A 24,390-nucleotide genomic window follows, 5' to 3' on the forward strand; every position below is an offset into this window, starting at 1 on the left:
TAGCACTAGTAGGTTTATTTATTCTTGTCCTTTCACTGGTAGAGAATACTTCCGAATTCACTAGTAAGTTACAAGTACTAGTACTTTTGTGGAACATACGGTACCTATAAAAATTCACTGGGAATTTGTAAGTATGGAGTAGTAAAGTACAACTGTAGAAAATTCTTTTGTAGAACAGAAACTCTGGTATTTGTACAAGTTACTAGAGAATTTACTTGTAATGTACAAGACCATACTTTTGTGGAATAGGCCCCAAGAAGTGGTAGAAGAAGAATTTCAAGGGGAAGGAGCAAAACGCTCGTGTACTCTAGTATTCAGGGTTGCCACCTTTAGTACTTTTGTACTAGATCTAGTACTTCATGGACATTTTTAGTACGTTAGTTCTTTTTATGGAAATCTAGTACCTTTTACGGAAGTAGAGCAGAAGCTCTTCTACTGCAGCAGAAGAACAAGAAAGAAATTGATAAGAAGTTTCAGAGACAAGTGCCTATCTTTTTATGTTGAATTCTGCGAACAGATTTTTAAGAGGATTGATTTTGTGATCCTATTTGAAAAATCTGTCCATGTCGAACTCAGAAAATTGCAAATGAGATAGCAGCTTCATCAGCACAATTCCATTAGCTATATATTTCCCTAATGTAATTACAGGAAGTGTTTATGAAGTTAGATACAAAATGGTGGTTAGCCAAATCCACAGAAATATAAGAGCCTTTCAGTCTGTCGAACACACAAGCTCAATATAAATATTATACTATAACATACACGTAAAAACACACACACCATTAAACAATATTTATATTGAACGTGTGTGTTCAACAGACTGAAAAGTTTTAAAGTCACATTTAACTGAGTAGACAGTGGAAAGTTCCTTCTTAATAAACAAGTCCACAGAGTCGCTGAAAGAAAACTAAGAGTATATGAAATTTTGCTTTTGAAGTGAAAAATCCTGTAGGCGACTACATCTTTCCAAATTTGACGAAATTTGTGAAGGCAGTGCTCTGTTTAGGGGCTGCCTGGCCGAGGCGGTAAAGGCGTGCTCGGTTCGCCCGGAAGGACGTGGGTTCGAATCCCCGTCAGGAAGTCGTAAAATTTAAGAAACGAGGTTTCCACTTCCTGAGATACATATGGCCCTGATGTTCACTCATCCTACGTCCAAAATGAGTACCAGGTTAATTCCCGGGGGCAAAGGCGGCCGGGCGTAAAGCTAACCGCTCTACCCCATCACGTGCCGAGGTTAACAATGGTGGAAGCCTTTACCTTCCACTCCTCCAAGGGCCTGTATGGAGGTGACTTTGCTTTGCTTTTTAGTGCTCTGTTTACCACATTTTTCTGCTGCAACAGAAGGTTTTCCTGCTGTTACTATAAATAAGACGAAACTGAGAAACAACATCGAATCCTGCATGTTGAATGGGCTCCTTCTGACAAAGGAGAAACTAAAACATTCATCTGCCCAAAATTTTCACATTTCTAAGCAGTTTATTGCTTTGCAAAGGTTTTCCGAGGATTAAGAGAACAGCAAAATGTGAAATGAATGTGAATATATTCTAAAAGACAGCCAACTTTAGGGTAGTGTATGAAGACAAAAGGTGTGTGAGTGTGTGGTGTGAATGTTGAAGAAATGCGTGAGAATATTCAGTATGTGCATATTCTAAACACAAATAAATGACTATAAATTCGTACTCAGCTTGGAACTGGATGTGTTATGATGGTGTTGATTGAAACTGAAACATTGCTGCTTCCCATAATAGATATCAAAACCAGTAAGTTCTGATTATTACAAATTTCTTATAAAATAAATATGTATTTTTAATAAGTATAAATTGTTTTCTATACTGCCTTTATGAATAATCCTACTACATTGTAAAAAAAGAAGATTTAGTACTTTTTCCCATAATTTAGTACCTTTTCAGGGGAAAATTTTGTACGAAACGTTTATGCCCGGTGGCAACCCTGCTAGTATTTAGTGATCGTTGACATAATGTTTACTCTTTGACGTAACGATCAGCTGCACTAACTAATCAAAATGTTAAAACAGAAAAGAAAAAATTCCCCATCCTTGAATGTCCCTCCGTAGGACAGAAGCGCAAAATTTATGTTGCATTTTTATTTAATATTTTTATGCTGGAAGTCATAGATTTATGGCGATTTGATATCCTATGTAGGCTACTGTCCCCGTTTGCGATCCCGTTCGCATCTCCGGCACGTGACCAACGTGAGTGGTGTTTTACTGTTTCGTATTTTGCCAGTTCGTTTTGTGGTTTAAGCGCCCCATACCGAAACATGTCGAGTCTTTATGGGCTGTCTTGTATGTTAGTTTTCGTATTGTTTTCCACTCTTACTATACGAGATTTATTTATTGCTTCCGATTCTGGTTCATACTTCAAAGAAATCCCTGCCACAAAAATGGGTATGAGCCAGTATGTAGGTCCAACTATGAAATTTCAATACTGGTAAGATTCAGTAAATTTTAAGAATTATTATCATTACTTCAAAAGCTCTCCCCTTATTTCAAAAGGATGTCATTTGGAATTACTTGTCCATTAATGACCTGTTTTTACAGCTACTCATGTGGTTATCATAAGGCATTCCAAGAGTATGGCAATATTATTCAACAAAAATATCCAGAAATCATCATTGAAGGAGAAAATTACAATCCTCCTACTTATATCATACTTATAGCAAAAATAATAGTAAGTGTTGATTATTGGTTTGTTTGTGGATAATTTGCATAAACTTGAGAAGCAAGTCTTATTTTTCCCATATTTTTAATTTTTCAGGGAGCTGTGAAAATGCTTTTAGTAGTTTGTATTATTAGCGGCGTGAACATCTTTCAGTGTATAGGTCAACCACAGCCATGGTGGTGGACATGGTGTGTTGATAACAGACTGTACTCTTGCTTGATGTTATTTTTCACCTGCAATGCTATTGAAAATCAGCTAATGTCTACTGGAGCATTTGAAATTACATTTAATGGTAAGTACAGAGCAGTGTAAGTAAGAGTATGAGCATTACAAAGATAGTGTTGTATAAGATATTTTTACAGTTGTATATTGCACAATTTTGTTATTCTATGAAAGTAAATATTGCGATCATGTGTTTGGGGATTTAAGAATGTGAGAAATTATTAACTTGCCAACTAAGCAACCGCAAGTACACCCGAGAAATCTCGGTTTTCAGTAGAACATTTTGGAGTGGATATAGAAATTTATATTTTAAAGCATTTTATTACTTATGCTAGGGTTAATATTTAGTCCTAGTATTTTAGTAGAATTTGAATTTTTTACTAAATTTCTGTTTTTCACTGTCAAGAAATACAAAAGGAACAAAAATTAATTAAACAATACCATCATCATCAAGGTATTCTGCCTTATGGCAGGTCTTGTCAGGGGACGACCTCTTCCATTGTTGCCTGTCCTGCACCAAGTTTTTCATGTCCGAATATTTATTTCCTTGGATATTGTCCAACATTTGTTATTTTTTCCTTCCTCTTCCTCGTTTTCCTTTCAACATTCCTTCTATTCCTTCTTTCAGAAAAAAGTCCCTCCTCAAACGATGTCCGATCCAGTTCATTTTTCTTCTTCTAATGATTTGCAACATACTTCATTCTTCTCCAACTCTTCGTAATACCTCCTCATTCCTTACCTGGTCTTCCCATTTCACTAGTTCTGTTCTCCTCCATACTCACATCTCTAGTGCCTCCAATCTTCTCTCATCTTCCTTTCTCAATGTCCAAGTCTCTGCACCATACAGCGCTATGCTCCAAATGTAACACTTAGCAAGTCTTTTCCTCAAATCTTTGTTTAGTGGTCCACAAAGTAATCTCGATTTTTTCTTAAAGCCTTCTTTTGCTATGGCAATTCTTTTCTTAATTTCTATCATGCAATACATATCATCTCTGATCATACTTCCCAAATACTTAAAGTTACTGACTTACTCTATTTCTTCTCCCCCTATACTAATACGAAAACTTCTACCTTTTCCTTCAATTATCATACTTTTGGTCTTATTAATTCTCATTCCATATTCTTCTAATTTCATGTTGAGTTTATCTAATATTTGTAGCATTTCATGTTCGCTTTCTCCCATCTCAACCATATCATCTTCAAATCTTGTACATTCTACTCTCCTACCTCCAACACAAACTCCACTTTTTCCATTAAAACTTTCATTGATTATTTCTTCGAGATGTTGAACAGTGTCGTGATAAAGAACAGCCCTGTCTTACACCTCTTCCTAATTCAGTTTCGTCACTCAACTCATCTCCTATTCTCACTCTTGCTCTCTGGTTTAAATACAAATTAGTTATTAGCCTTCTATCCCTCCAATCAACTCCATGTTTCTTCAGGATTGTCGTCAATTTGTCCCATCTGACACAGTCAAAAGCCTTCTCAAGCTCAATAAATGCAGCATAAACCTTTCTGTTTTTCTCTATGTACCTCTCTCCTATCACCCTCAGAAGTCCAATGGCGTCTCTTGTTCCAACTCCTCTCCTGAAACCAAACTGAACTATACAATTCCTGTGTCCACTCTGCAGTGTACCAATTACCAAGAGGTCATCATCATCGGTTTGCCCTTCCAGCGAGCCGGATAGGGTGTTTGAAAGCGAGCGTCTTCCAAAGTTGCCTATTCAAAAACATTTCGTTGTCCAAGACAGATTCCCAATTCCATCCTCTTCTCCTCACGTCTTCCCTCAGTTGGTCCATCCATCTTCTTCTTGGTCTTCCAGCTGGTCTTCTACCTGTTATTCTCTTTTCCAAATAAGCACATGGTAACCTTGTGCTATTCATTCGTTTAACATGCCCAAACCATTTAAGTCTAGATGACCTAAGTCTTTCCTCCATCGATTCATTTAGACCTAGGTTAGATCGGATCTCATCATTTTTCACATGATCAAGTCCGGGTCTTTTGGAGGGCAGTTCTAAGAAATTTCATTTCACAGGCTTGAATCCTACTATAATCCTTCGATGTTAGTGTGCAGGTTTCCAGAGAATATGTAAGGATAGGAATGAAATAAGACTTGTACAGGGTCATTTTTGTTCTTTGTGGGACTTTCTGATCCCATAGTAGGTGTCTAACGATGCTGTAAAAGTTAGAGCCTTTGGTTACTCTGGTACACCAAGTTTTCTAAGACTTTTCCAAATAGTTGATCTAGGAACATTATCATACGCCTTTTCAAGGTCCATAAACACAATAATTAGGTCTTTTCCTCTTTCCCAGTGTTTCTCTGCCAACATCCTCAAAGCAAATATCAGATCTGTTGTGCTTCTTCCAGTCCTAAAACCATGTTGTTCCTCTTCTAAGATAGGCTCTAGTATATCCCTTACTCTGGCTTCAATGATCTTCTCCATAATTTTAAGGCCGTGTGATAGGAGGGTAATGCCTCTGTAATTTTCACTTTTCCTTCTACTCCCTTTCTTAAAGATAGGAACTATCACCCCTTTTTTCCAATCTTAAGGTATTTCATTATCCTTCCATATTGTTCTGAGAACTCTATACAGCCACTGTATTTCTGGTGGACCAGCAGCTTTAATCATGTCAGCTGTAATTTCATCAGCTCCTGCTGACTTACCACTTCTCATCCTGTGGAGAGCTTGCTCTACTTCTGTCCATGTAATTGGGATATCTTCCTCTATTGTTTTCTGTCCTACATCCTCAACAGAAATCTCTTTAGGGCCATTTAGGAGCTTGTCAAAATACTGCCCCATTGTATCCGTGATATCTTTCATATTGCGAACTATATTCCCATCTGCTGTCTCCAGAGCTGTAATTGCTTCTTTATCTGATCTTTTACTTTTAACTATTCCATATATCATTTTCATATTCCCTTTACTGTCTTCTTCCAGTTTAGTTGTAAATTCTTTCCAACTTTTCTCTTTTTCTTCCTGTACAATTCTCTTGACTTCCAGCTTTCTGTATCTATATTCCTTTGCTATCTCTTCCAATTTATTGTTGTCTATTTGGTCACTGTTGATTCTTCTGTCAGACTTAGCCACATCAAGCAGTTTTTGGCTTTATTCCTTTTCATTATGGCTTCTTTCACTTTATCATTCCACCAAGATGTTCTTTTCTCTCTCACTCTTCTGCTTGTTCTTCTACATATTTTATCTGCACTACCAACCAGACTTTCCTTAAAATCATTCCATTCTTCATTACCTTTCTTTGTGTCTGTTATTGGTATTTTAGCTCTGATTTCCTCTGTAAACTGCTGTTTGACTTCCACATCTTTCAATTTCCAGTCTTTAATTCGGGGGTTTTTCTTCTTGTCTACTTTAATGATAGGTTTGGTGACTTTTAGGTCTGCAGTGAGGAGTCTATGGTCACTATCAAGGCTCTCACTAGGTATCACTTTTACATCATGCACCTTTTCTCCACTTGACCTATCTGTGATGATAAGGTCTATCACTGATCTATACTGACCGTCCCGACTGTATCTCGTTATCTTGTGGCTATCCCGTTTCTGAAACCACGAGTTCTTCACCAGAAGTTGGTTTCGTGTACATAGATCAAGCAGAAGTTCACCCTCCTCATTTCTATTACCAAATCCATATGGACCAATAATGCCTTCATAACCTGACCTATCAGTTCCTACCTGGGCATTAAAATCCCCAATTATCATTATGTTCTCTTCATCAATGATGTCCTCTAGTTTTTCTAAGAAGCTAACTTTTTGGTCATCGCTACAACCCTGCTGGGGAGCATAAACTTGGATTACAGTTTGAGTTTCTCCATTTAGGTATATTTTAGCTTTGATTAATCTCTCATTGATGAAGGAGACATCTGTTACACTATCAATGTCTTTATGGAGTATAAAACCAACTCCATTCCTCGCCACTGCAGGATTACCACTCCAGTATAATTTATATCCGTCCTCTAACATTCTTGTGTTGCAACCTTTCCATTTGGTTTCACAAGAGGTAATTGATGGAAATCTTACCTCATATTCCTGGTTGGAGAATGATAGGGACCCACGAACCTGCCCGTGGGTATATGGTATGGGTTACTGTAGTCACGTTTTACTTAATGAACCATGGGCAAGTGTGTGCGACCTAAGAAGTGGTCTTGAGAGACGGGATACCATTTGCTATGGAATAAGAGTGGACATATCAGATATATTGTGAGTCATGGTGCTCCTTGAGCTCACATGGCTAGGACCGTACCGCCCACCGGTGCTTTCTAACCCATTAGGGACGAGATTCTCAGTGGGGCTATGTGTAAGTAGACTTTTTACTGAGCACGCTTAGAACGTTTTAAGCAAGCCCCGGTCCTATGGGAGTAAGAGTCCCACTTCTATTTGACATGTGAGAGACTCTTTGGAAACAACTTGCAAATGAAATGAAATTTGATGGGGAGATGTCAGCATTAATGAGGCTTATGGAAGAAAGAAAGGTGGTGGTATATTTCGATGTATATTGGGACCAACTGAACTATGGGGAACTCCTTTCAAATGATTGGTGGCGAGATATCTTGGAGGTAAGCACAACGTGGTAGAGCAACACATCTGAACTTGAAGAAAAATATAGATTTGTAACGTAGAATGAAATAGTACTTGAAAAAAGGAGTTCCTCTGCTGGGTCCATTGTTTTGGCACTGTTCTGTTGAATTTGAAGTCTAGGTCAATTTCTGCCCATTTTCTCTGTCTGGTCCAAAGGCGATCTTATCTCTGCTGTGTGGACAGAAGCTGCAGACTGGTTTTAGATCTTTTATTAGGAATGTCTCTGCAACTAACTCTTATGCCTGTTCTGAAGGTGACATCTTGGAGATTCCTAGTATTCTTTTCATAAATCTAGCCTTAACATTTTTGGTGGTCCTTAGGTGGGATACTGTTAGATGCTCTCAGATAACTTCCAGCTTGCAAGTTAGCCCTGGGGTGATCTTGGCATTGAACAAGACCATAGCTGTGGTTTGAGTCAATCTGGGGGTGAACTCTCTCTTTTAACATACTGTTTAGATGTAGGTTTTTCTTTTACAATTTGCTTTAAATCGCTCCTACACAGATAGCCTTATGGCAGTGATGGGATAGAAAAAGGCGGAAGCGACCATGGCCTTAATTAACGTACAGCCCCAGCATTTGCTTGGTATGAAAATGGGAAACCACAGAAAACTATCTTCAGTGCTGCCGAAAGTGAGGGTTCTAACCCGCTATCTCCCGAATGCAAGCTGACAGCTATATAACCCAAACCGCGCAGCCACTTGCTCCGTAGATATAGGGTTGATCTGAGTGGGTACCTTCTTTGTTGGTCTGAATGGCAGCTTTGATTCTTTCTGTTGTACTCTATCTGTTGAATTATCTATACTTCCTTGGAGCAGTAGCCATTTCAAGGTTGTGCTTGTTGGAGACCTCTGAGAAGTGTTTTTCCCAGGAAGTTGTTGGAAATTTTGGAGTAGAGCACGCAGATAATTTTTTTGAGGGCTGTGAATGAATCTTTCAAGGTATCTTCAGCTTGCATTTGTGACTGCTTTTCTAAGTAGTGTGCTTCCTTTTTTGGAGCAGTTTTTTGTACGAAAATTCTCTGCATACCCTGTAAATTACACGTAATATCAGCTTCATATCTGTATTGATACTACTTGCTTGTTTGGGCAATGAACACTTGACTCCCTCATAGACATTGGAGGAAACTTTGTATTGAATAGGAGGATTTAATAAAGTCTTATAAGGGTGTAATACTCTGTAAAAGTGCACTTTCCAGTGGCTTGTCGTGTTTCATGTCCAGGGTTTCTTGCCGGAGCTTGTTACATTCTTTATCAAACCATGGTTTTGCCCATTGTTGGTGCCACTATTGGGCATGTTCTTATAGTGCTATTGACTTTTTCGCCAAGACAGTTTGTTTTAGCATTCAGTGTTCATTCCTTGAAAAGTCATGAAAGAAAGAAAGATAACCAAGCAAGTTGGCCATACGGTTAGGGTCACACAGCTGTGAGCTTGCATTTGGGAGATAGTGGGTTTCAAACCCACCGTCAGCAGCCCTGAAGGTGGATTTGTGGTTTCCTATTTTCAATCCAGGCAAATGTTGGGACTGTACCTTAATAAGGCCATGGGTGCTTCCTTTTCACTCCTAGCACTTTCCTACCCCATCGACACCATAAGACCTATCTGTGACGTAAAGCAGATTGAAAAAAGATAAAGAAAGAAGAAAGAGAGAGTCCAACATATAAAGCAGTCATGTTAATAAAGGATTGTTTTATTTTAGAAGTTATATTGTTCATCACAGCCCTTCCAACAAAAGTTTACAGTTCTTGTACTACCTTTTCCAGAAATCTGCCCATGGACAGCTCTGCACTGTTTAATTTGGTTTGCAGCCATGTTAAGAACTTTTTAACACATATTTCCTGTGTCCTTCAGTATAAATTTTGTTCTGCTTACAATTTTTATTTATACTTATCAAGTCAAATATTGAAATTTAGGAATAGATAATAAGATAAACATAATGACAGATGAGCATTGGCAGAGAGAGCGACATAAAGGAGACAAGGATGAGATCGTTTTTGCTTCCCAGCTTCATCAGGAGGACAGGCTCATTTAGGGGCCTTCTTGACAGGTCTTCGGCCTTGATGTGGGAAGCATGGATGCGAGACTTGTCCTCACGGACAGTTCAAATGTAGAAGAGAATGTTGGCTGCTCATTCGTTTCCTGTGATGTCAGCATCAAGATTTCACCTCCTACTGTCTGTAGCATATATACTGGAGAGCTCTTTGCCACCTTAGAAACTTGTTTGTGCTGAAGCATGATCGATGCCACTTTCTGTCTTGTACTGACTCAAGTTCTCTGCTGTGTATTGTTACAAATAAAAGACTGATTGTTTAATGATTTCATTTAGGATGAACCAAATAGATAAAAACAACAACAACAAAAAAAACACACATACTTCAGAATGAATGAAACTATAGGGAAATGGAACCTCAAACTTAATGCAAGGAAAACAAATACCATGACTACAAGGTAGTTAGAGTAAGAGGTAGGAATCATGCGCAGGTCTCCTCACCACGCTTGGCCATCAATGACCTCAACGTGAACCCTCAGTGCCTTGTCTTCTGTATGAGGTATGCTAATACACTGCTGTAAGCTATTATGTTTTAGCCACAAGTTAGAGATAAGAGAACTTCATTGATATTTTAACATCACCTAAGAAAATGCATTCCACTTCACTATTACAGTAGAGTAATAATACAGTGTGAATCAAGCAGTGTTTCTGAAGTATTTTGATCTGTATAAAAGGTTGTAACAATGCTAAGACTGTGATCGCAGTGGAATGGCCATTCCATATGTTCATGTTCTCAACACCTATGACAACAATAACAAGGGCCTCTAATTGTTACAGACTCGAACATTAAAGCTTGATGACTGCAAGAAGTATGTCCGTTGTTACAAGCAATATTGGGAAACTATATACACAAGTGATTATTTTCATCTTGACCGTATTGAAATTCAATTATTAAATGTTAAACAATTAATTTATTGAAACCACCTATTCAACTAGTATTGAATAGGTGGATTCAACTAGTATTGAATAGGTGGTTTCAATAAATTAATTGTTTAACATTTAATAACTATATACACTGTCAACAACACAAACAGAAAATGTTAGGAAACTGTCCACAACACAAACAGTACAGTAAATGTTCTCCAAGTGCCAGGAACTGTCAGATTCCATGTTAACGTTAGATAGGCCATGTAAATTAATGAGCCTGTATATTAACATTCTTAGCAGTGGTTTCATATACAACATAATAAATTGCCTTTCATAAAAAAATAACAGGTATATTATACACAAAGAATAATGCTGATATTAAAAAAAGAAAGAATATCAAACACACTTATCCATAGCATCAGTGGAATTTCTTTGCTTTTCTGCTTTCTTTATCGGTGTTATATTAACTGAAACCCGGTCTCTTGAATGTCTTACTTTTGTAAAGCGTCCATTCAAATAAAAGAACGGCTTCTCATGAAGCAACTTGCAAGCTCATAAATTTTGGTGAATTTCTTTTTGAGGATATCCGTAAGGTTTGTGATGATGTTGGAACCCTCTTTCAGTTCTTTCCCGTGATAAAATTGGAACTACCGAGCTTGATAGCTGCAGTCGCTTAAGTGCGGCCAGTATCCAGTATTCGGGAGATAGTGGGTTCGAACCCCACTGTCGGCAGCCCTGAAGATGGTTTTCCGTGTTTTCCCATTTTCACACCAAGCAAATGCTGGGGCTGTACCTTAATTAAGGCCATGGATGCTTCCTTCCCACTCCTAGCCCTTTCCTGTCCAATCGTCGCCATAAGACCTATATGTGTCGGTGCGACGTAAAGCAACTTAAAAAAAAATTGGAACTTTTTTGAAATATAATTTCCACCCCTTGTAGTTTGACCTGTTTTCTCTCCGTAATTACTTTCTGTATCGAGGTTCTTCTTTACCCTAAAAGCTATATAGCCAGTGAAGTCTTCAAGCAGCTCATCACGATCCTTGGTTTCACGACTGTCCAGAGCCGTTTTACTAGCTCTTCAGGGGCTTTAACAAACCCTTGCCCATACTGCGATAAGAAATAGGATGTTGTGGACTCAACGCTGGCCTTAGACTGGCACACGATATCAGAGTTTTGGTCGAGTTCATCAATACATATTTGGGCGTAATATTTCATAATCTTCCAGAGAACAGTTGGAATTTCTTATCGCCTCGGAAGCATTGAGGCTAGAAGCAATGATTTCACCTTTCGTGTCACAGCTATCGGAAGAGGATCATCATAAAGCCTTCCGAACCCTCGAAGCTGAGAAAGATAGCTTTCGTTAATGTCTTGATTATTTCTGTCACCACCAGGCTGAGTGGCTCAGACGGTTAAGGCGCTGACCTTCTCACCCTAACTTGGCAGGTTCGATCCTGGCTCAGTCCGGTGGTATTTGAAGGTGTTCAAATACGACAGCCTCGTGTCGGTAGATTTACTGGCACGTAAAAGAACTCCTGCGGGTCTAAATTCCGGCACCTCTGTGTCTCCGAAGACCGTAAAAGTAGTTAGTGGGACGTAAAGCAAATAACATTATTATTTATTATTTCTGTCACCATTTATTTACGTCAGTGGCTTTAGGGAATACATGAAAGTGTTTCATTTCTTTGTGTGCCTGCTATGATTTGTGCAGCCTGCAATGGCATGACAAAGTATACTGAAAAGTGTACACTATTACTGCTTTTTACGTTTTATCACATGAAATAAACATACCGGTACACAGTTTCTTATAGACCACAGATATGTTACTATCGTGTATTACTAGCACCTAGCTTCTGCGTGCACAGCGATTCTTATTCAAACTACCTCTACCTCATTCAGAGCAGATTCAACGCGAGGGTCCTGCGTGACGTCACAGCTCTGCTTTGCCACCGCGCACCTCTCTCGTGATCCCTACCTTGTATTCTACGTACCTTGCCATGACTATATTATGTAAATCCAAGAAAACACCTATAACACACATCAAAATTGGCCCTGATAAAATTGAACAAGTGAAACGGTTTTATTACCTAAGAACCCCAATCATGTGTGATAATTGGAGCATATCAGAAGTAACAAAATGGATAGCAGTGGCAAAGAGAGCTTCCAAGATGAAAAGCATCTGCTGGCCAACAAACATATATATATATATATATACACAAACTCGGAAGGCCTTTGCAAAAACCTTTTTGTGGAGTGTGCTTCTGTATAGTTGCAAAAGCTGGACATTACGAATGCAAGAAAAGACTAGAGGAAATTGAAATATGGATCTGGAGAAGAATGCAGAGTACAAGTTTGACTGAAATGAAAAGCTATTGCGAAGTCCTTAGAGAGATAGGAGAAAAATGGAATCTGATAACTGAAATTGAAGAAAGAAAAATAAAATTTATTGATCTCATTCTGTGGTATGAGTTTCTTTGTAACATGAATGAAGGAAGAATTGCTGGAAAAAGAGGAAGAGGGCGACCCAGTGTGTCTTATTTCAAGAACCTGCTTCTGAGGATGAACTGCAAGACCTATGCTGAGTTGAAAAACTGGCTCTAGATAGACATCTATGGCTGCCGTGACAAGGCTTAGCCTTTAGAATAAATGTTGATGAATGAATGAATGAATGAATGAATGAATGAATGAATGAATGAATGATAGTGGCTACTTGCAAGTCTTTTGTCCTCATTCAGTGGGTCTCAATCTGGCTTTACCTGGAAGGACAATCCCTTCCATAATCTTGAATGACAGGTCACCTTTCATTTGGCTTGTGGCTGCTTCACACACTGAACTACTCAATACATATACCTAAACAATGCCAGCAGTGGTGACTAGCACTCCCCTCCAACATGACGACAACCAAATCAAATCAAAATCTCTGTATTTGCAAATGAGGTGTCTACCTCAGTGGTAAATGGTATACTAAAATACGTTATTGTCAAGCACTAAATTTTTAAATTAACAAGAGAAGAAGAAAATTTTCCTAGAATACACCATTATACAATTTACGCTAACAATTTTTTCTATTACCTAGCTCATCCTTAATAAATTTATATTGTTTACAAAATTCTACTTATAATATCTCCCGAATTTACAAACATAAACCTATATACAGTATGTGGAATTACTTCAAATAATACTATATAACTGGTATAAGATTAAAATTTACGTTGCATTTATTTACATATTTATTTTTTACCCATTTTGGAACCTAAGTAGCATAACGACCTGCTGCGTCTTGACCAGAGCCCCTTTTGCCACCACTTTTCAGAGTTCCTGAAGGGCGTTCACAGCTACCTTAGCAGTCCCAGGGCCCTCAAAGTCCCCACTGTACTTCACCCCTACAGGCAGTCCCCTACTTTGGCTGTCCAAACTACTCAGACCAGGGGAGAGAGTCCGGCGCGCTGCCGCCTGAGCCACGGAGGCATAACAGGACGTACTATCAAGCGGTATATTTTGGACTTCCGATATAGTGCCACAAACCTACTATGCTGGCGTAGCAAGGGGAGAGGTGATACTCCCATGTGGCGCGTCCCAGGTGGCGGATAGGGGAGGGTCCTAACCGGCTTGCCGGCGGACTTGAGGGAAATAAAATACCTCTCATGGACCAAACACACAACACCCTGTGGGTGGGGGCTGCAGACGAAGAATACACCCATGGTATCCCACGCCTGTTGTAAGAGGCGACTAAAAGGGGCGACAAAGGGATGATCGAATTAGAACCTTGAGAGTATTTGTAATTAGTACCACCATGCGGGGAACACCCTGGGTCGTTTTTACTTGCGCATAGTACCACTGTGTTAGGTACAAAATAGGTTTGTGGTTAGTAGTACAGAGTGCGTTGCTGGCTTTTACAGTACCTGTGTTTAGTACCACTATATGAGTGACACCATGGGTGAGCAGCACCATGGTTCTGGCTTGCCCGTGATTAGTACCCACTATATGAGGAACACCACAGGATAGTGCATGGTCTCTATGGTTAGTACATTGTGATGAACACCATAGGTTTGTGTTGCCTGTAAATGGCACCGCAAGGTGCGAAACACCTTGTGCGAATATGTGCGAATTTCATTACCTGTGAGTAGCACCTTAATGTGTGTAATACTGAGAGTCTACGCTACTTTTGATTAGTACCGCAACATGACAAATACCATGGTTCTACTTTCATAGCGATAAGTACCATTATGAGGGGCAGATGACTTGGATTTTGGACCTCTTTAGACCACAAGCATCATCGATTCAGTATTGTGCTATAGAAGCAGTTCCTTTGTCAGTAATACTACTGTTTTATGTCAGTTTCTGTGACTGTGAGGCATTGGAGGTCAGCTCCACTGATTGTTTTCAATTCATATCCATCCATTCGTTCTTCGTCCTCTAGTTTTCAATTCTGGTCAGTGGAGGATTTTGAACTTTTAATTTTGTCATCAAATTTTGTCTCATTTCGTACCATTAGGGGCCAGTGACCTAGATGTTAGGTCCCTTTAAACAACACACATCATCATCATCATCATCATCATCAGATATAGTGGCATCGTTCTGTCGCAGATTACGCTTGTGACTTCCCTCCATCTCATACATGCTTCCTTTATCCTACTTTGTACTTCATCTCCTATCCTACCATGGTAACATGTAATAGTATTGATGCATATTTCCCTGAACACACACTGATTTATTTATTTTATTTATATCATATCGGAAGCATACATAAGTTTTAAATTAAATATGAGGAAAGAACATAAAACATAGTATAAATTATTCAGTGACGAAGAGCCACATTAAACTATGTGAACCCGAAACCTTGTGACATCAAGTGCATTGGGCTTTGCTTTAACCAGGTCTTCTGTTGTGCAACTGAATGGGCATGAACTACATTGCAGCAAATGGGCTGTGGTCTGCTCTTCTCCACATGCACACAAGGTACTGCCCACTTCGAAACCCTATTTCTTCTGGTTGACACTGCACCACGTAACACCACAGAGCAGTCTATTCAGTGCTCTCCAATTCACCCAATCTGTAACATTGCCAGGAGGGAGTTCCTCTTTTGGGGTCATCCATTGATTGATACTCGTATATTGACACCTGGTGCGCCATTCTTGAATTCTTGCTTGCTGCGCTGTTCCTGCAAGCGTTTTGATTACTCTCAAGAAGCTTTTCCTAGACTTAAGGCGCTGGCATGATGGCTCATATCCAAACAAAGGGTGGGCTTTAGATGTCAACGTCTTTCCCTTTTCTTTCTTGGCTGCCACTTCATGGCGGATATCGGGAGGTGCTATCCCTGCAAGGCAATACACTTTTTCCAGTGGTGTGGAACTCAAACATCCAGTAATAATGCGGCAGGTCTCGTTGAGTGCTACATCAACTGCTTTGGCATGGCAAGATTTGTACCACACCGGGCATGCCTATTCAGCTGCGGAATAGCAGAATGAAAGGGCAGATGTCCTCGTGTCTGGTTGTGTTCCCCAAGATGTTCCAGTTTCCGCACAATATTGTTTCTAGCAGCCACTTTCCGTTCGATGTTCAAACAAGGTTTTTTGTTGGTTAAGGCATGATCCAGAGTGACTCCGAGGTACTTCGGGGTAGGACAGTGTTGTAATGCTATGCCTTGCCAAGTGACCTTCAGAGTTCGGGAAGCTTCTCTGTTGTTTAGATGGAAAACACCACTGATGCAACAGTTTCATGACCTAGCTAGGTTGTGCAATGTTAATGATGAATGATGGTGGTCAGGTGCCATCAAGTCGTTGTCAACTCATGGCGACTGTATGGATGGACTGCCACCAGATGTTTTGGTCTTTGGCGATGTACTTCAGATCCTTCATTGATATGTTCCATATTCTATTGATCAATGAAATGCCTTGATGGTTGTTGGAATTCTTTCTGTTCCCTTGCTTATACAAGGGCTTTAAAAGTAATGGCAACATAGTCCATACTCTCACGGGAGATTGGGCATGCACAAATATGATGTAGGAGCATCAGTTGGTGCTGCTGTCAATGTGTAATATGCATTTGACGGACATCCAGTTGTGAGTGTTGTTGCTGTGTGGCGTTGAAGTGTCGATTTCCCCCTGTAAAGCGTGCTTTCTAAAGGTGAGCATTCATGGATTAAGATTGAGATTGCCTGTGGCAAGAATGCATTACCTTATAGGACGGTTGCATGATAAGTCAAGTCGTTTCCTACTGGTTGGAATGAGACTGTGGATTTACACCCACAGGTCGGCCATCCGTTCCTCAAGATCATATTGACACCATGCGTGGACTCGTATCCATAGACCATCAAATGGACTATCTGGAAATTATCTATAGAGGTTGGTCTCAGTCATCAGACGGTGTAGCACGTACTAACAAAATGTCTTAACACAAGGAAAATTGCATCCTGTTGGGTTCCACATCAACTCACCGTTGTACAGAAATGGGACCGGTATCCACTAGCTGGCCTCCACCTGGACAGATACCGCAACGAAGGAGACTCATTTCTGCAGCATATTGTTGCCAATGATGAGACGCAGGCATGAGCCTACGAGCCTGAATTAAAGCGTTAATCGAATGAGTGGCATCACAGAGGTTTGCCACGTCCACAGAATTTGGACAGGAACCCAGTTGGGTAAAGCTTATGCAGATTGTGGCACATGACTCTGAGGGTATTATTCTTATGCATGCTGTGCCTGAGGTACAAACCGTCAACAGTGACTACTATTGCTGATTTCTGGAATGACGTCTGCATCCGGCTATGTGGCGCAAACATCCACATTTAATGCGAGATGATTGCCCTATCATGTTGCATGACAATGAACATTCTCATGTCGCAAACAGTGTCAAGCTGTTATTGCGACAGTGGCATTGGGAGGTCTTGGAACACACTCCGTACTCACCTCACATGAGTCCTTGTGACTTCGACCTGTTTCCGAAGTCGAAGGAACCCCTCCGAGACCGCCGGACATGGTATCTGTACTCCGTGCTGTAGGGCGCTCCGTTGCTGTCATTGACAGAGAGCGCTTTGCCAGCGGTTCCTAACGGCTTCCCGACATTTGGCAAAAATGCGGTTGACTACATTGAAGGAAAGTAATGCAGTTGTACTTGTTAGTTCATTAAATACTGCATTCTATCATTATTTCCACTACTTTTCTTTAAGCCCTCGTAGATAACTTTACCAAATTTACCAATTTTCATTCATTGGGAAGGGCGTGAAGGAGTGGAACAGTTTACCAGGGGTAGTGTTTGATCCTTTTCCAGAATCTGTACAGATATTCAAGAAGGGAATAAACAGCAACAGAGAAAATAAATGAAATGTTAGAGGGCATTCGACCAGTGCAGGTTGTTGTAAATAAAAAATGTGTGTGAATAAATTAATTCCATCCCCTGGTCTAAGGAGTTTGGACAGCCAAAGTAGGGGACTGCCTGTAGGGGTGAAGTACAGTGGGGACTTTGAGGGCTCTGGGACCGCTACGGTAGCTGTGAAGGCCCTTCAGGAACTCTGAAAAGTGGTGGCAAAAGGAGCTCTGGTTAAGACGCAGCAGGTCGTTATGCTACTTATGTTTCAAAATGGGTAAAAAATAAATAAATAAATGCAAAGTAAATTTTAATTTTATACCAGTTGTATAGTATTATTTGTAGTAATTCCACATACTCTCCATGAGTTGACTATATTTGTAAGTACAGGAGATATTATAAGTAGAATTTTGTAAACAATATAAATTTATTAAGGATGAGCTGTGTGTTTAATAGAAAAATAGCGTAAATTGTATAATATTGTATTCTAGGAAAAAATTTCTTCTCTTGTTAATCTAAAATTTAGTGCTTGACAGTAATGTATTTTAGTGTACCATTTGCCACCGAGGTAGACACCTCATTTGCAAATAAAGAGATTTTGATTTTTTTTTTGATTTGAAGTGCAATTACTGCTTTGGTCCAGTCAGAAGGTACCTTACTAACTTTCTTTGCTGAACTTATTACTAGGGCTCGGATGTTTAGGAAAAGTCATATTTTTTCTTTGTCTCCATTTTATTACCTGATTGGATTTTGGTGCAAATCGGGTGATTATCGTCACAGTTAAGTGATTTTTATTTGTCATATAAATGTATATTTTGGCTATTCTTTGTCATAAGGTCATATTTTGAGTTATTTTCATAGGAACGTCATATTTCGGTCATATTTTGGTGGTTTGACGACAGCTGTAGCAGTGCAAAATCATCGCCAACTTTCCAAATGAGAACTAGTATTCACAAAACTGCTTTTCCGTATCGCATCTGTAGTCAATGCAAGTGGAATACTCTGCCGCTTCTATCAGGACTGCGCAGGAATTTTTTTCCTGCAGTTTGTCAGAAAGTCTGGCGTATATAGTAAGTCGAACTTTGGAATTATGTCGAGTGCAATTACTATTTTAGAAACTGCTAGCTTAGAAATCCATGCAAGTATTGAAAACGTGAGAAGTGTTGAACTTTTAGCACAACAATCACATGGAATAGTTAGCGCCAGTGTAAAATGGAAACTTTAAAATATGCTTAATCAAAGTGTGAGCAAGATAAATGATGTTCTTAGAGGAGAAGATACAAGTACATTTCAAGATGAGTGCATACTCGACAGCAGTGACGTGGTGCTCAATTTAAACTTTAACGCATTTGAGTTATATTAATGTAATCTGGGCTTAAACATTGCAAAATATTTTTTAAAAAAAATAGATTGATTTCTGGTTTTCTCGTATTTTAAACCAACAAAGAAGGGTGCAGACATGTTAGGATTTTTAACATGTTGTGTGATCTGATAATCTTAGCAAACTTAGTACTTTATAGGTATGTATTCACAAATATTTGATGAGTAAATGGAGGACAATAGACTGTGAATGACTGTGAATAACTGCTAAACATGTATATTCAGAAAAGTAATATGAAAGTATGAATAAACAATTTAGTTAACAAATATGTATCAAAGGAATTGCCATTTCGATTTATAACTTATTTTAAAATGGTCATATTTAAATCGATCATTTTTGGGTCATATTTTGCAATTTTTACGTCATATTTTGTCGCTTTTGAGGTCACATTTAATCACTTTTGAAGTCGTATTTGCTTGCTTATTTGAGCTATTTTTAGGTCTTACTCCATGAAGCCATTTCATCCATGCTATATTTCTTCATTTTTAGGTGGAGTTTCATCTATTCCTACAGCTTTATGACAATGGAGTTCATTTACCAACATTTCCGTTTCCTCAGGCGTAATTTCTCTTACATCATTGTCCTCCTCCTCATCAGCTTGATTGTTTGCGATGTCAACAAAAAGACTTCTTTTTACACTGAGATGATTTGCATAATATTCCTTCCACCTGTTCTGTGATTGCCAAAACACCGTTCAGTTTCTTTTTTTGTTCATTTTCTGGAATTCTGCAATACTGTCCAGTAAAGTTTCACTTCTGCTTGACCTAGCCTCTCCAGGCTATTACCCAAATCATCCCATGACTTCATTTTGGATTCAACAATTATTTGTTTTACACTACTTCTTTCACCTATTTATAACTGTTCGGATCTTCTTTCTGCTGAAATTAATTTGAGTAATAAATTTATAAACTACCTGAAGAAGGAAACCTGTGATATTGTTATGTGCCGGCCCCAAGGTAGTCCCTTTTGGTACTTCCACGAAGGGGCTGGTGACCCAGACGACCTGGGATCTCCCAGCCGGCCTGTGGGGTGGGGTGGGGTCGGCCTTTCCATGTATTGTTCTCGGCGGCCTGCTTACCTGTGAGTTCCTTGGAGATTGAACGGGAATGTTCTGTCTGTAGTGACATTGTGAAATTTCTGGATCAAATCATGCGAGTTATAAAAAGGGAGCCTAGTAGCGGACAGTCAGTCAGAGTTGGACTCCGTGTGGGAGTCAGTGTTAGAGTGAGTGACAGTTGGGCTCCGAGGTGGAGCCAGTGTGACAGTCAGTGAGTTGGGGTTCGGTGGCTGGGCTGAGGGCGACAGAGGTGTTGATTGTTGGGAAAAACTTAAAACGGTCCACCTTTTCAATACAAAAATGTTATATTTATTTATAACATGTATTTGCACTTGGAACTAGTTTCGACGCTGTGTTTGCGTCATTGTTGCGGCTTTTGTGTTGGTACTCGTCTGCCGCATTTCATTTTGTAACAGTTGGCAATGTGCTGCTGCGTTTTTGTTTTATACACAGACACTGAACATGGCGACCGGCAGCAGTACACGTGTTTTGGTGTACCTCCGAATTTGTTGTACATAATGTGTAAATATGCAGTGTTTTATTCATCTGTAATAAATGTTTGAATCACCTTGTGAGTGATGTGTTTGTGTCTGCTCGTTTGGGGCAGTCTGGTCCTCCATTTGATTTGTTTCAAAATTGTATTTGTGCGCCTATGGAACTGAACTTTGTTATGTGCGGCCGATATGTTGTTTCGTCGTTCGCAACATAAAATTTTGGTCCTTCCGGGCCGGATGAGAATCATTGTGAACTTTGAACATTGTGCTAGTCACCTAAAAATTGTTATAATAAGAAGAAATTTGCGCACAAATGTGCATTACATTTTAGAGTAATCCAATAAGGAAGCTGTTCTTTTGCTGCATGAATTGCTGCCTGCAATCTGCCTGCAATCGCCGTTTGAACATAGCAACGAGCTTGGCGCGAAAAGCATCGTGAACAGTTATTGTATAAAAGCACCAGGATGTCATGCTTAAGGCTAATTACTACGAATGGTTGAATTCGTCATATTGAGATTTCAACGAAGTCTACATTGTTTTGGAACTGCTTTGATATCGCACGTTAACAATCTGTGGAAGTTACCACGTGTTATTGCATTTGTTCTTGTGAGCTGTTTACGCCAGCCTTTATCTGATACCCTGATGTTCGAGATGTTAAATGCTACGTGGAATTTGGACTCCAGTGAACATTACATCGCAGACGTCATCCTTTGGACTTTCCAGTCACTTTGGGCATGTGATTCCAGCCAAGGAGTGTTTCCAGTGGTAGTGATGATTGATGATACAGCACCGCCATGTACTGTAAGTCTGTTCCATTTGTCTTTATTGTTCCTATCTTGACTAGGGTGGACATCCTGCCTGATATCCTAACCCTACTGCTAGCACTTTTCGTGTATAGAATTAACAGATTTGTCTTGACTTCTCATGGGCATTATACGATTTCGTGCTAATAATTTGTTGGGCCGCTTTGTGTATTTTGTATATTTTAGAACGTACGTGGTTTATTATACGTTATTTCATGCTTTTGTGCATCTACCTACATTGTTGGTTCCATTCAAAGACTGTCACTCATTCTAACAATGCAAATGAATGCAGTGCACTGATTATAGGGCTTATTGTTTGTATAGTCACCATAGTTGTAAGATTGATTTCTATTATTATCTTGTCAATAATTGATTACCTCAACTATTCATCATGGTGTTTGAATCCGAAGCAAAGGCTGTTCAAAAACGTGGTCTACTTAAAAGGTCATTAACTCACCTTGAAAATTACTTAAAGCAAGATAACATCAACCATCACGAACTAATTTCTAGGCAAAATAGGCTGCCAGAAATTTGGAAGGAATTCAGCATTGTTAGGGAGTATCTAGAATGTGAATTAGACTCAAAATCTAGCGAAACTCACTTTGGAGAGCATGATGAATTTGAAAACAGATATCATGCAATAGTTGCTAGGATTCAAGAATTGCTTTGCTCATTTGAGAGACCCACAAGTCCAAGCAATGCATCCATTATTTCTGATAACTCTACTCGGTCCAACTGTAGCTTGAAGCTCCCGCCCATTGAATTGCCTGTTTTTAAAGGAGATTTGACAAAATACTTGAGTTTCAGGAACACCTTTCAAAGCTTGGTTATTAACAATACCCACATTGACAATGTGCAAAGACTACACTACCTATTGTCGTCTCTTCAAGGCGAACCTAGGGATTTGTTAGATAACCTATCCATATGTGCTGATAATTTCACTGTTGCTTGGAATTTAATTGATGAAAGGTACAATAACAAACGCTTGATTGTTTCACAGCACGTAAAACATTTACTCAGTCTCCATAATTGTACTAGTGGATCTTCCGTTGAATATCGCAAATTGATAAACCAAGTAAAATCTAATCTTAGTGCTGTTGACAATTTAGAGGGTCAGGTTCCACTACATGAAATTTTGCTACAGGAATTGATTCTAAGTAAGATCAAGTCCAACCATAGGAGTGAATGGGAAAACAAATTTGCCTCCACTGATATTCCCACACTAAATAATTTGATTGATTTCTTGGAAAGAAAATGTCAAACATTAGAGCTAACAGAATGCAAGAAACCTGTTATTGAGCAAAAACGAGACTTAAAATCCAACCTAAAAGCCCTTCACATTGCTAACAATAGCACTTCCTTGAATTGTAGGTTTTGCAAACTTGATAATCACAGCATTTCTGATTGTAGAAAGTTCAAACAAGCAAACATTGATCACCGTCGCAAGTTTGTGAGGGAAAATAAACTTTGTTATCTTTGTTTTTCCGCTTCTCATGTTTCTAAACATTGTAAGCAAAACAAATGCTCCCAGTGTAATGGGCCCCACAACTTATTGGTTCACAAGGAACAAGCAAGTCCCAATAATAACAATAATAATATGAATGCTACAAGTTCTGCAATTGTTTCACCCACTGCCATGAAGGTTGTTTCAGGACTAGGTTCTAATGTTTTGCTGAGCACAGTGTGTGTAGGAATAAAAAATAGCTCAGGAGAGATTATACTAGTTAAAGCTTTGTTAGACTCTGCGAGTCAATTATCCTTTGTGACGTCTGATCTTGTCAAGAAGCTTGGTATTCGTACTAGGTCTTGTCGTCTACCTATTGTTGGTATAGGCAATTCGAATGTGTCTCCTGTAAGTTCCACATGTAACCTTGTTTTGTTCTCAAATGTATCAGATTATACATTGAAGTTGAACTGTGCAGTCGTGAACACAATCACAAGTCCACTCCCTGCGCAGGAAATTGATTGTTCCAATTGGGTTATTCCTGATGATATTATTTTGAGTGATAGGACATTTAATCAGCCCTCTACTATTGATATTTTGCTAGGTGCTGATGTCTACTATGAAATTGTGTCTTCTAATATTTTGCATAAGAAGGGTTATCCCGCCTTATTAGATACCGAATTTGGTTGGGTGCTGTCAGGCACTTTCCCTGAGTCGTGCATTAAGAATAATGCCAAGGCTCGTCGTGCTAATCTTGTAAAACTTGATTCTATTGACACTAAACTCCAAAGGTTTTGGGAGCTTGAAGAACTTCATCAACCAGTTCTTACTCCTGAAGAAAGGGCTTGTGAAGAACACTTTGTGAATAGTGTTCAAAGAGATGATTCTGGTAGGTTTGTTGTCAAACTTCCTATTCGTGCTGAAGTGCCACCTGTAGCTGAGTCTAAGCATAATGCTGTTAGAAGGCTCAAACAGATGGAAAATAAATTTGCTAAGCTTCCAGACTTGAAAAGGAAGTATGTAGATTTCATGCGTGAATACAGTGAAATGGGTCACATGGAAATTGCTCCTCCAGAGACCTCTAACTCTGTAAGCTTTTACTTGCCCCATCATTGTGCGCTCAAGGATTCTAGCACTACAACCAAGTTGAGAGTTGTTTTTGATGGAAGTTGTGAATCATCAAATGGGATAGCATTGAATTCTATGTTAATGGTTGGTCCTACTATTCAGCTTGACTTGCTGTCCATTGTTTTAAGGTTCAGAACCTATTTTGTTGCTCTTACGGCTGACATTGCTAAGATGTATAGATGTGTGCTAATTCATCCTGACCACAGAAATCTTCAGAAAATTGTTTGGCGTGAATCTACTGATGAAGAAATCAAGGACTACCGTCTTACTACTGTAACATACGGTACAAGTTCCGCCCCTTTTCTTGCTACGAGATGTCTAGTTCAACTTGCTGATGAACACAAGGAATCTCACCCCACTGCATCAGAGATCATT

The 24,390-nt window shown here is 39.3% G+C and overlaps 1 protein-coding gene across 1 annotated transcript in view; it reads left to right on the forward strand.

The window, feature by feature from the left end:
- Positions 1-2,187: 2,187 nt before the first annotated feature.
- Positions 2,188-24,390, forward strand: part of LOC136877133 (thioredoxin reductase-like selenoprotein T homolog CG3887) — a 29,882-nt gene continuing 7,679 nt past the window's right edge. Inside the window, exons 1-3 of the mRNA XM_067150944.2 lie at positions 2,188-2,450; positions 2,561-2,690; positions 2,778-2,973. Of these exons, the coding sequence (XP_067007045.1) occupies positions 2,281-2,450; positions 2,561-2,690; positions 2,778-2,973 (496 nt within the window). The 5' untranslated portion in view covers positions 2,188-2,280. The remainder of the gene's footprint in view (positions 2,451-2,560; positions 2,691-2,777; positions 2,974-24,390) is intronic.

The sequence above is a fragment of the Anabrus simplex genome, chromosome 7 (assembly GCF_040414725.1).
Source record: "Anabrus simplex isolate iqAnaSimp1 chromosome 7, ASM4041472v1, whole genome shotgun sequence".
Lineage (NCBI taxonomy): Eukaryota > Metazoa > Arthropoda > Insecta > Orthoptera > Tettigoniidae > Anabrus > Anabrus simplex.